The 12,688-nt window shown below is 43.4% G+C and overlaps 5 protein-coding genes across 5 annotated transcripts; 2 read left to right on the top strand and 3 right to left on the bottom strand.

Annotated features, from left to right (window-relative positions):
* Nucleotides 1–2,013: 2,013 nt before the first annotated feature.
* On the top strand, nucleotides 2,014–3,126 carry EAF01_002745 (uncharacterized protein; the record flags this gene model as incomplete). The annotated part of the gene is made up of 1 exon (XM_038910999.1): nucleotides 2,014–3,126. The coding sequence occupies one exon, from the start codon at nucleotides 2,014–2,016 to the stop codon at nucleotides 3,124–3,126; it is 1,113 nt and encodes a 370-aa protein (XP_038773921.1).
* A 1,125-nt stretch (nucleotides 3,127–4,251) lies between these two features.
* Nucleotides 4,252–5,739, bottom strand: EAF01_002744 (uncharacterized protein; the record flags this gene model as incomplete). The annotated part of the gene is made up of 1 exon (XM_038910998.1): nucleotides 4,252–5,739. One exon carries the CDS (start codon nucleotides 5,737–5,739, stop codon nucleotides 4,252–4,254), a length of 1,488 nt encoding a protein of 495 aa, XP_038773920.1.
* Nucleotides 5,740–6,018: 279 nt separating this feature from the next.
* Nucleotides 6,019–7,324, bottom strand: EAF01_002743 (uncharacterized protein; the record flags this gene model as incomplete). The annotated part of the gene is made up of 4 exons (XM_038910997.1): nucleotides 6,019–6,816; nucleotides 6,872–7,003; nucleotides 7,167–7,200; nucleotides 7,295–7,324. The coding sequence occupies 4 exons, from the start codon at nucleotides 7,322–7,324 to the stop codon at nucleotides 6,761–6,763; spliced, it is 252 nt and encodes an 83-aa protein (XP_038773919.1). The 3' UTR covers nucleotides 6,019–6,760.
* Nucleotides 7,325–7,753: 429 nt separating this feature from the next.
* On the top strand, nucleotides 7,754–8,195 carry EAF01_002742 (uncharacterized protein; the record flags this gene model as incomplete). Its single annotated transcript, XM_038910996.1, has 4 exons — nucleotides 7,754–7,789; nucleotides 7,840–7,936; nucleotides 7,987–8,033; nucleotides 8,109–8,195. The coding sequence occupies 4 exons, from the start codon at nucleotides 7,754–7,756 to the stop codon at nucleotides 8,193–8,195; spliced, it is 267 nt and encodes an 88-aa protein (XP_038773918.1).
* Nucleotides 8,196–8,981: 786 nt separating this feature from the next.
* EAF01_002741 (uncharacterized protein) lies at nucleotides 8,982–12,324 on the bottom strand (the record flags this gene model as incomplete). The annotated part of the gene is made up of 4 exons (XM_038910995.1): nucleotides 8,982–9,017; nucleotides 9,072–9,128; nucleotides 9,183–11,896; nucleotides 11,943–12,324. 4 exons carry the CDS (start codon nucleotides 12,322–12,324, stop codon nucleotides 8,982–8,984), a joined length of 3,189 nt encoding a protein of 1,062 aa, XP_038773917.1.
* Between the last annotated feature and the right edge of the window lie 364 nt (nucleotides 12,325–12,688).

Below are 12,688 nucleotides of genomic sequence, written 5' to 3'. Positions count from 1 at the left end.
AACTATTTTCTCAATACATGTTCACACTCAAGCCGGACGTTTGAGACGTAGTCAGGGTCAATGGTCTGTATATTCTTGCTGCATAATAACGGAATGGGCATTGTACATACGGATTATACTCGATTTTAAGACCATTTGATATGGTCAGCCGATGTTCTGCCAGCACAACAGGGAATCCACGATGCACCCCTGTGACACCGGGCTAAGTTCCCAGGACTACATTTTTGTGAAATGTTGACCACAGCTTTCTCAAAAGGCTCTATTTACTAAAAGGTAAAAGATTGACAGTATTTGTATGCCGATCGGAGAATAAGGCTGTACGATTCCACGGATCCTCGTTCAATGGAACTTAGTCTCATCCAAAATGGTGAGATGAAGGTACATTTATGCTAATAGAGTGACGCTGGGGCCGCTGGGGTACTCCCTTGATGAACTTTTAATGGAATCGGATTTGAAGCATCCCCATCTTGGTATTCCATGTAGCAATCGAAGATTTTGGACCAGTTGAGACATTTTGGGATGAAGATCATGTACCTTACAACCTTGAGATTTTTCGGGTCATTTTCGTGTGAATTTGAATGGTAGCCTTGTTACTGCAGATATGCAGTAGCAAGGTTATACGTTTGTATACGTTAAACTTATTGGACTGTTGTGACTAGCTTCTCACTTCGTACTCACATATCAATTTTTGCAGGGCGGTACAACTTGATGATCAATTTTAAGAGGGTTAATCTGAATTGTGTGGCAATCTGGCAATTAAATGGACATTTTGTCTGGCATTGGCATGTAAAGTCTTTGGTCTGCAAAAGATGGATTCGAAGATTTAAGGAAATGTCAGATTAGTTTTCGACCTATCATTTCAAACAAGGCGAACGGGATGCGGCAACCAAGATCAGATTAAAGTTACATTAGCGTCAGGGAAATTGCTTGATACTGTGATATCTTTTGAATACGACAGTGTATTGAGACCTGGAAGCGTACCAAGCTTGGGATTCAATTATATAATATCGATTTACTAGCTTACCAAGTTACCAACTTACTAAGTAGTAAGTAAGAGTATCATTAATAACTATGAAGCCAATATTTCTTGATGCGAAATACTTTTGGTACCATTAGACCATCCGACAATTAGACGAATTAGACACTTGTATTGCAAACCAAGCTTAGAAGTTGACGAGGAACATGTGGATCCAAGCAAAATGGCCACGATGATACTAAGAAGCTACCTGGTAGATACATGTCCTTACACATGTTGATGCTTAGATTTAGTTGACCTTGTGGGCCCAGTTCTAGGTTTCAACTTCTTACCTTACATCTGATTGACCTTGTTCAATCCGTTAACGGTACGAAACGTATCTTTTCTTTTTCCCTTCTTGAATCTCACACATGAGGCGAGGCGGTGTGTAACCTTCCAATTGCTCTGCTTGGGGGTTTCGGATCGCCCGCTGTCACTGCACACACAGCACACGCACACTTAGGAACCTTAGAAACCCGAGAAACCCCAACTAAATTTACAACCTTGGTAAAAATTTCCGCACAATCCGTTCAATCCGTTCATCAAAGATCCACGATTCGCAAGTGTGAGAGTCATTGAGGTTTAAAAAGGATTATGGTTGTTAAAACCTTTCTCCGCATCGATCGTTTCCTCCCACTTATCAATTCAGATATATGTGGTAAATGGTCAACTTTTTTCAAGTAAAGTCTTAGATACTTGGAAAAGATATTCTTTCAGCCTCATGCTATTGTTTTTGGAATAACAAAATCACGAAAAAACAAATCCATACTGTCATTCCCTTTCCCTTATTTACTTCGACAGCTCTGCATCTGAGAAGCGGTGACAGGGCTAATTCAATATTAACCCGAGTAAGCCTCACTGCACTGTGCATGCATTGTGTGGCATATGCAGCTCCTCATAGTAGTGTGAGCTTTGTCCGAAAATAATATACACCAGCTTACCTTCCACTCCTAAGGTCACAAATTTTTGTATTCCGTCCGTCGTTTTTCTTTATTCTCATGGCTACTGCTTCGATCAAAAGAAGTGCAAGTACGGATGGTAAAAGGCCAAACTCGCGGCATCGTTATGAGAAGGTCAAGGCGAAACTCGAAAGGGAACCTCGTCTACAACGCGAAAGATCTAGTCCGAATGCCTCCCAATATCGGCCTCCTCCACGACAATCTTTGCAATACCATCAACGCACACTTACCCCAATAAAAACACCTTCTCCATGTTTTACCTCTCCCTCACCGCCTCTCAATGTCTACGCTGCTCCGGTCATGGAACGAACTCTCTCCGGTGATTCGATCGTCTCTGATCACAACATCTCCATACCTTCACCCGCTCCACACGATCATACGATTTTGAGCGATGACCAAGCCGCCAACATCGTCGAACACCACTTTCTCTACACCCGGCCTCCAGACCACCACTACCTCGAAGGCGAACTTCAAAATCTGCTCCTCAAAGCCCACCTGTCGGATCCCGCTATCGACCGCATCATCTACCTCATCGACACGATCTTCTTCCACAACTCCCTGCACAACCGCGTGCGACTTTCCTGGTCTTCGCCCTCCCAGCCTCGCTATTCGTCAGAACTCATCGGTACTACTGCGCTTCGTCCTTCTTCCATGGGGGGCTTCGAAACTCTAATTGTTCTTTCCGAACCCATTCTTAGAGATCCGATATATGATCGGAGATTATTGCTCAGTGCGCTGTTGCACGAGTTGGTGCATTGCTATCTCTTTGTGAAATGTGGGTGGGGCGCAAAGGAGATGGGGGGACACACGGATGGGTTTCATAGGGTCGTAGGTGTGATTGATGGGTGGGTGGAGAGGTGGATCGGAAGGGATTGGTTGAGATTGTGCAGCATGAGAGCGAACTTGGAACTTTTTAAAGTGAGGCGGGAAGTTTATGGGCAGGGATGGCAGGGGGACGAAGAGTGGAGGGGTGATGAGCATGCGGAGAGAGAAATGAGATATCGGGAACGGATTCGCGGGGTATATCATCATGGACATTATCCTCATGATGGATGTGGACAGAGTCCGGGCCCGGGAATGGATAGGGCATTGGGTTATACACGCCATGTTCTTCCATTTCTTCCTAATGCGGGAGATGAGGGATTTCGATAATCTAAATCTATCTCGCTTCTGTGCGTGATGGGACGACTGCCGGCTTACGTTATTCCATACATTGGAATTTTTTTCTTTTCTTTTCTTTTTCCGTCTTCGAGCATTTTCTTCCGTATGGATCACATCATTTTAGCGCGGCGAAAGATCGGATTCGGTGCGTTTGACTTTCACAACTCGCATCAACGGGTGCATTTTAGAGGCGTTGGATTGTTGTTCTTGGGGGCTTTTCTTCTCATGGGGAATGGGTTTGGAGGTTATGATATGATGGTTTTTTGTACATGCTAAAAGTTCACGATCAATGGATGGATGCATGGATGGATGCATGGATGGGAAGAGGGAAATGGATTTGCATGGGGGATGGGAAATTATATTGGGATTGGAACGGGATTGGGATTGGGAGATGGAGATGCATGGGTAGTTTGTGTATAATAAATACGTTTACTCTATATAGAGAGTTTTATCGAGTGTTGTGATATTAGTTATTGGAAATGCGAAGGAGATGAGTGTGATTTTTCATCGATGAGGAAATGAAACATTGGAAATCTTGTAACTTGTGGGGAATATGTATATAAATTTCTGTTAATTTAATTGGATACAATATGTTGGTTTCTTTCTAGGGAGCCTCTGAGCTAGGGTTGAAAGAAATTGATTCGAGAAGAATGTTTTCTTTCATATTTCTTGCGTGTTGGTGTTCTATTTTTAGGACTTGGTGACAACACAGAGTTTCTCGAGGATTCTTTGAGTGTTCGGTGGAGAAAAAGGAGAGAGCGAGTGGTGTCTTCTTTGTAACGGGCAGTATTGCTCTAGTGACAATCTCGGCCGCCTGAAAGAGAAAGCGTGTGCGGGGGGAGAGCATTGTAGCCTTGGTTATACCAGAGAATACACCTATTATTTCCCTCGAGTAGAGTACTAAATAGTAGTACTAAGAACTACGATTCAATATTTAGATGGATTAGCCCGTCCTTCCCTCCTTTTCAATTTCCGTTCACGTGACAATTCCACACATCGAAACAACTCACTCAATACATTCAAAATCCAAATCAAACAAATGAAAACTTATATATACCTACATCTAAATATGCCACCCACACAAGAAACTAATCCAAGAAAAGAAAAAAAGAAACACTAATAATACCTCACCCTATGAACCTCCTCCGCACACCCCTCCAGATCCCAAAACATCTCCAAATCTAGAATCTTCACATTAACCATTCCACTCCCCAATTTCTCTATTTTCCTCTCCCTATTCTCATAAGTATGCTTCCTTACCTCCATTCCTATCTTATATTTTCCATTTATGCTAGAAATATTAGGATCGACTGTTTTGCGTATATACGGATACGCTTGTCTTGGTTTCAGGTTCTTGAGATACTTATCAGTAGCCGGACTTACTTTTACACTTTCCGTCGTGAAATGCGTTCTCCGGGCGAGTAAAAAATTAGGAAGAGGACGTTCTGAAGACGCCATCGCATCTTCGTCATCTACTAGAACCGACGAGTTAGCAAGACATTTGCTTACCGGCTTCGCGATCCTCTTAAAGATCTTCCCATTCGTCATCCTGCTCCATCCTCGTAAACTCTCATGAATACGTAATCTATGATTCTTCAGCAACAATCTCTCCCTCGCTTCTCGTTCCGGTCTTTCACTTTCCCACTCTTGCATTGCGAGTTCTTCCTCCTCTTCTCCCTGCACTCTCTCAAGTTCCAATTTCTCCAACCGATCTTCCTTTTCCTTTTCCATCTTTTTCCTCTCCTCCAACTCCTCCATGAAAACATGCGCAAACCAATCCATCTCCCGATCTACCACCTCCCGATCCATCCCCATCTTCTCCAAATCCACATACCAAATCTCCTTATCCGCAATCACCAATTCCAACCCCAGCGCTTCTTCCCTCCCTAACCGAACATCCAATCTCAACCCCTGTCTCACAAACCTCTCAATACTCCTCGCCGCGCGTTGCCACTGCATTCCATGACCCGTCATGCCCGATTCTTCGAATTCCAGAACCTTTCTCCGACAGCTCGTATTGCATTTACACACATAGATACTGAAAAAACGCATGAACCATTTCATGCAACATAGTGCCCAGATAATTTTCCAACAAGATCTTACTCTCCTTTCATCTTTGGGAGGCGGATACCTTACAAATACACTAATATAACAACAAACATTTTGTCTCGTGGTAGTTTTTTCACTTCTCTTATCAACCGTCGTACCTAACACATTTCTCGCCTTCTGTTCCGCATTCGGCTCTTCGAGCTTCATCGTGCATCTCATGGTATTGAGCGCGCCTCCAAAAATCATAGTGTTGAAATAGGAGAAATAGAGATCGAGAAGATCTTGTTCTTTCTTACCTCTTAACCAGGGGGTTTTGATGACAGCCGCGAGATCAGAGAGGTTGGAGCGCCTCCAGTTTTCTTTGATTTTGTAGAAGGGGTCGTGGGGAGGATGTCCAGTGGGGCCATGCAGAACATTGGTTATGTTGTCGGCGATGAGATCGGCGGCTTGCGAATAGGTGCAGCAGAGAGGCTGAAGGGGAATGTGGGCGCGGTCACCGGCCCATAGTATGCGCCGGGCAGCGTAGGGATTGAGATGACACTCGCGAATTGTCATTGTGAGAAATAGAATGGGAATATAATTTACTGGTTTTCAAACGGATGGATAATGACTTTGGGCCTGCCCAATGTCGAATGTGTGAATAGGGAATGTGTTACTGACTTGATAATTGTGTTTGAAAAGGAGATATGCGTCTCCTTGAACTTTTCGCTTGTAATAATGACGACCGGCGTCTTGAATGTAGAACGTTTCCGCTAAGAATAAATGCAAGAATATGGTATTAAGAGGATGTAGAAAAGTAAAAATTTGGCAAGCAAAAAATATTTGTGAAAATAGGCGGGAAAGGGGTGAACAATGGGATTGTCGATGGATATACATTGAAGGGAACAAAGAGAACGAAGAGATGAAAGGGAGAGCACCGAGCTTGGTGAGTGTTCAAGGAATAAAAAGTTACTATGTTTAAGATTCTTTGTGAAGGATATTTTGACAAAGCGAATGATTATTCTTTGAAACAACAAAAGACAAAGAATCACTAAGATGATTGAGTCTCCCAATCAGCGATTCCAGCCTTTATCTTTTGTTGAATTGGCATCGAGGTAGCCAGATGGTAGCCACAAGGCCCTTAACTTGACTTTTGTCATTGAAGGAATGGGTGGGTTAGGCGTAACGAGTAAAGCTTTTACTCCCTAAAAATTCCCATTATAAGTGCTAATAGTGGAAGAAACCAAAGTGGAAGATGCACAAGCAAACTGCCCATTACCATCTTGACTTAAGAAGCGATGCGCAGATACTTGAGGATAATTTGTAATGACAACCTGCGCAAATCATTGCAGTTGTCCAGTTCACATCTCATCAACCATACACATATTGTCTTAGACAACCAGATACAAAGATTGGATTCCGAAAGCTTATCTCATTTTCGTAATCTACTTCGTTTATTTCCATAGAACGAAAGTAGGATATCACATTGGAAATTTGCGACCGCCGACCATGCTCGAAAGATCTTGACTGTGCAATCAATGTTTGTATTGTCTCATCCACTGCTTGAATCCATAATCTAACCCCAATATTCAGCCATTTATGCGATTCTCTTTCCCTTTTGGTTCTTCTTTGGGGTCTCGGCGATGGTGAGGTCTAAAGGTTGTGTTAGTATATTTGGGTTTGAATGGAGGAGGTCGAGGGATCATACTAGGTGGAAGACTTTGCTTCAACTTCTCGGCCTTCTCCAAATCCTTAAGGACAAGGGTGTACAAGTACTTTTGGCATCTGACCTTGATCTTGATGGCGCTGGTCTTTCCGACATTCTTCTTTATGCGGGCAGCTGTTGTGTACTGTGTTAGCCTTTCCGTAGTTTTGTAGATTGCGCCATTCTATCTCGCAGATTCATCCTCCTTCCGACAGCCCAAATGCCGACAAAACTCTCCCGTATTCGAGATCGAACATAATATATGCAAGGCGATGGTAGAATAGGAATTAACACATACAGGAAGCATCTTTGCGTCTGCAAATCTCCAAGAACTATTTGATTCAATATTAGTCTCTGTCCAAACTTGTCCTCCAGACTTTTTCCCGATCTCTATTCCACCGCCCGCCTGAAGAGGATGTAACTCACGGATTTGATGTCGGTGATTTCGCGAGGCATTTTGACGGATTGATTAGTCGAAATTGGTGAGATTCGGGAATTGATGACAGGAATGGGAACTTCGTGATAGTGAGGTTGTTGATGTGGAAAATCGGGATTGTGTGGGGATTAGTAAGCAAGCTCGGTTACGATTGTACGGAAGGGTTTTGGTTGATAAGATCCTTGAGCCAATTAATGTGGCGTTATCTAGTCGTCGTACGGCTGTGTGGCTTGTGAGGAGGACAGGTTTCTAAGGTTCTGATCATTAGGCAAGCACTTCTCTGTGAATGATTATCTATTTAGAATTCTTGAAATTTGGAAATAGGATTTTGACATTAGAATTTGTTTCACGTTTCTTTGATAAAAAGTTGTGTTGAAGAAAGAAAGGCTTTTGAAAGTACAACGTTGTCCATATCAAACAGACAAGCAACGCCACCCCCTCTATCAACAATGCCTACTCCTTTGGATAGAGCTCTTAGCTCCAAAGCAAGTTCGTCCACCATCACTTCGCAAGCAAGTTACTAACAGATGCGTAGAATGCAGTATTGGCTTTCACTGGCATCGTAACTGCAGCCGCAGCATGGTCTATTTGGGGTACTGATATGTTCCCAAAGGAAGAAGATCCTACCGGTGGTGTGTATGACCCAATTATCAGCTGGTGAACCGATATTAACTCGCAATAGATCCAGCAACGTGGTCAAAAGAGGAATTAAGGAGATGGTTGGCGGCTGTTAGTACTCTTGGAGCTCTTCTCTTCCTTTCCTTCAAATATGTCACTCGTCGAAATTAACCACATCCTCTACAGAGAGATCTTCATCCACAACCCAAGGATACCAAAGAGCAGTTATTGGAGAGGGTAAAGGCCAACTTACGAGTGCCAAGAAAGTCATGAAAGTCATGAAAGCCATAATCCCTACTAGTTATGGGTCTTTTGAGGCAGGGGGATAGGGCGTTGGAGTCAGTACTTCGGATTTTACAATTATGATTAGGGAAGGTGTCAGGTCACTTATGTTCAGTTCAGTTTAGTTTAGCATGCATTGATATTGATAAATTTTCATAAGTGACGACTTTTTTCCTGGTTGTTTAATAGTTCCCATTGGACCTCATGACGTTCTTGTCATGCAGATTTGTCTTTCTGTTCTTAACGTTTCATTGTTTGTCGATATCCCAATACTACCACCATGAAGAAGAAATGTATCAAGGTTCGCCAAAAACCATGCCCACGTATGCCGTGCTTACTACAGCCCACATAAAATAAAGACCAGAAGAAAAATTCAGAAGTAGCAATAAAACACCCTCAGTAAGCTTGCGGCACAGCATAAGTATGCCTAGATATTCTGCTATTTGCTCGAAGTTGTGGAAGACAGCCATCCATTTCAAATATTGATCGACAACTTCAACCTGCCAAACAAATCTAGCTATTTTGGCGTCGTCTTTAGATAAGAGAGTTGTAGTATGAGTAGAGAATGATCATGCAACAATGAACTCCGTCGGATCCCGCAGAATAATCAATAAAGCAAATGTGCGAAAAATGCAAGAGGGTTTTGTAATTGCGAGTTACTATATGATAACGAGCTATTCCCGGATACGAAATGTAGTTATTATAAGAGATGTTGAAATTGGCTTTGCATCACAATCTCGCCAGTTCGGCAACTTCTTTCAAATCGATGGAATAAGCTTATTCGTCATCCATTTCTTCCATCGCAATTCTCTTCTAACACATTATGGATCAGTACACGTTGATCAAACTGGGAAGTAGAAAGCTTACCTCTAATTCAGCTACTTCATCTTCGAAAGCTTGTGCTTCTTTGTTGATCCTATCAGCCTGTCGATAGGTTAGTTGATTGTCAAAAAAAGCCGAAAAGTATCACAATCTTACCTCTTCCTTCTCCGCCCTCTCCGCCTTCGCTACTCGAATTGCCTCTAATTTTTCTTCTAAAGCTTTCTTCTTCTCGATAGCTGCTTGCTTTCGTGCTTCTGCTATGGCAATCGCACCTTCAACGGTAGACGTTTGCTTCAAAGCGGGAGATATATTCGTCTTGTTTGGTCCCAAACTGCCGCTAGCGGAGGTCATTTGATCAGCCTTGCGCTTATCATTTACTCCAGCCTTAGCCCTACCTTTGCCCTTGGGTTTGGGCACGGGCTCTTCAGGAACAGTAGTTGCTGGTGCCTTTGAAGTCTTAGGGGCATTTGGAGCTTTTGGCGTCTTGGGAGAGGGCTTCTTGGGCTTGGCTTGAGATTGCTCAGGTTTTGCTGATGCAACCGAAGAGCTTTCAACTTTTGATGTCGACTTCTTTTGCTTAGCTTGAGATTGTTCGGGTTGAGCGAAGACATTTGAAGATTTTTCAACCTTTACAGCTGGTTGCTTTTGGACAGTTGTCTTGGAGACCGACGAAAGCTGTGTCTTTGGAGTAGACGCCGTCTTTGGAGCAGAGGAGGGTTGGGCAGCAGTTGGTGCTCTTGCCTTCGATTGTTTGGCTGGCTTGGTATTAGCGACTGTTATCGTAGACTCATCTGCTTCAGCAGGAGAGTCTTGTCGCCCATCTCGTTGGTTTCCAGTGTCAATAGGTGCATCATTAAGTCTGTTATCAGACTTCGTGGCTTCGAAAGGCAATTTATCGTTGTCGGAATTGGACATATCGGTGTCTGATGAGACTTCAGCTCGAGGAAATTCGAAAGCTTCTTCGGTTTCCACATCAGGAATAGCACTTGATGGAAATCGTTTGGCCCTCTGAAGTCGTTGAGCTTCCGCGATCCCCTCAAGAATGCTCTCAGGTATTTCTTGTGTTGATTTCTCAGAGTCATTTTGACCATCTTGTGAGGCGTCCAATTCTTGAGGTTGAGAAGGTACGGTTTTATTCACAGCATCTTGATCTGGATTTGTGATTGTAGATTGAGCACCAGCTTCAGGAGATGACGTTCTTGATGCTGCCAACTGTGCTTCAGGTTCGGCTCCGACGGCGTCAGCCATTTCTGTATCTTCAGGCTGGGGTGATGTGTGAATGAACTCGTCAAAATTTGTTTCCATGTCATTGATGTTTGAAGACTGGTCAGGTTTCTCAAGACTTGAAGTTTTTGTCTCTAAGGCGGATTCCAGGCCGTGTTGGCTCAATTCTTCAGCTTTATTTTCTGGAACTCTCTGGTTGTATTTGACTGAGGGACTCGCTTCGCGGCTATCATTGTCGCTATAGTTATCTTCAGTGACAATGAAACGAGCTGCTGATTCGATTTGGATTGTGCCATTAGAATCTCCAAACAAAACACGTCTTTCGGATCCAAAATGGTTAAAACAATTTGAACCTGACTTCTTTGACGATACTGGCGGGGTCAACGGCTCCCAGGATGGACCACCCACCCGAGTAACAAGCGACTTAAAGTGAGTGACAGTACCTGTCTCGGCTGCCTCTCCAACTACACAGGGCACAGAGGGTTGATTAAAGCTGTCTGGTTTATCTAAAGATATAATTTTGGATTTGTCTGACGAGATAAGATCTATCTCGGCTTGGGATTTATCAACGTTGAGTGTGGGAGAATCGTCTAAATTTTTGCTTAAGCCTCTGCGTTGGTACCATAAAGAACGATCAGGATCATTCCAGGATTCGCTTGCCGGAGCTCCTTCCACACCGGATATAGAAAGTGGCTTTCTCTTGCGGTTTGTATGAGTTTCAATACCTTGATAGAAGCCATTACCTGTGAACTCATCTTTTTCGATCTTGATGATTGGTGCAAAGACTACGGCATCTGTAGGTTCCCCAGGATCTTCACCACTAAGATCAATAGCTTGAGACACTTTTGAAAGACGAGCTGGCTTCAACACAGTTCTGCTGGCTTCAGTATGGCTTTCATCGAGGGGTTCTGAGGACTGAAAATCCTCAATGACCCTAGTCTGTTTCCCCATTTGTTTCATCGAATTGCCCGCTTGAAAAGGAACTTCGATCTCTATAGAAATACCGCTCTTAATGATCTTCCTATCAACTTCTTTGCCTTTGGGAGTCTTTCTTGGCTCGTCAATTTTAGCCTTTGTCTCAGGTGCAGGCTTGTTGGCATTTTCGACAGTATCAACAACATCATCGTAATCGCTGCCAATATCGTCGGGATCAATGACCGAAGTAGCCTTTGATGCTCGTGAAACATCCTTTACAGCCGGCTTCCTTGAAGTTTCCCTTGTTCCACTCCATGGTGTTCCGATGTATTCTGGGGTATCCAGGAAGCCCAACGTGTGGAAATCCGCGGTAGAGAAGAGCAGAAATTTGAATGAAGCCCAAACCTTATAATCACTAGGCCATTTCTTCACAACGAGGCTTTTAGAGTTACCCTGAAATTTCCTATAACCAACGCCACCAACTTCGAAGGGGGGAGAAGGAACAATTTCTTCGTCAACACATGGATTAAGATTCCACCATTGGATATGGTCTTTAAACGTCGGTGCACGTTGTGCGTGGCCGAGATCTGGAGTAACTTCTTTTGATAATGATGAGGAGTCATCAGGATCAGAATCAGTTGCGTGGTTCTTATGAGCGTTGAGATCTTTGCGGAATATTCGTATTTCGATGCTACCGACTGAATGGGGTGCGCCACCTTTGACATTTTGTGCTGTTTCACGGTCAGTATAAGTCATCAATTAGGAAGAATGACTAACTCTTTGCAATGTTCCTCTTTGCTATTTGTAGCTGATAAATTCTGTCGACATACCTGTTGCCCGATTTAATTTGACCAACAACCCAATCGAACTTCTTGCTAAAATTCTTCGTGGCACCCTCGTTGCTATGAGAAGCTCGTAAGATACCATCGACGACAACGTCAACGAACTCGATGACACCTGAATTTATGTTGAAGCACGGTGCGATAGCATCGTTTTCTGCGGTCAGAGCGTAGCAGGTGAAGTGATTGCCTTCGTGCTTCATGCCCTTTTCAAGTAGCTTCGTCCGGTTACCTAGAGGACCTGAGTTACCACTTGTTAAGTAGACTTCTCCCCTAAGAGCCTTCCCATCGAAGCCCGTCAAGTTAGATGGGATTTTCATGTTTATGGATATTGAGAAAGCCTTATAAATCTATTTTTGTGCTTCAATGGTTTGGAAGCCCAAGGAGAAGGACGATATCGATTTTGTTGATGAGGTCGAATCGAAAGTTGGGTCTGAAGGCGGTTGATGAGATCGAAAGATGTTGAAAAAGAGCTAAATAAGCCTTGACCAGCAGATATGTCGTGGGAGGACGGACTTCAATAGTAGATAGGTGCCAACAGGCGCAAATTTGCAAGAAACAATTTTGGTTGAAGTGACTTGAAGATGTTTGAATTCACAAGTTTTGTTAGAAGTTTAAATAGAAAGTCATCAACAGGTGTAAAAGAAGGAAGTGGTTGTTGTGGGGGCGAAGGTTGCTGAGGGT

Source organism: Botrytis porri, assembly GCF_014898465.1.
Source record: "Botrytis porri strain MUCL 3234 chromosome Unknown BPOR_003, whole genome shotgun sequence".
NCBI classification, from domain to species: domain Eukaryota; kingdom Fungi; phylum Ascomycota; class Leotiomycetes; order Helotiales; family Sclerotiniaceae; genus Botrytis; species Botrytis porri.
Note: the sequence above shows the minus strand (reverse complement) of the source record. Positions and strands in the feature narration are given on the sequence as shown.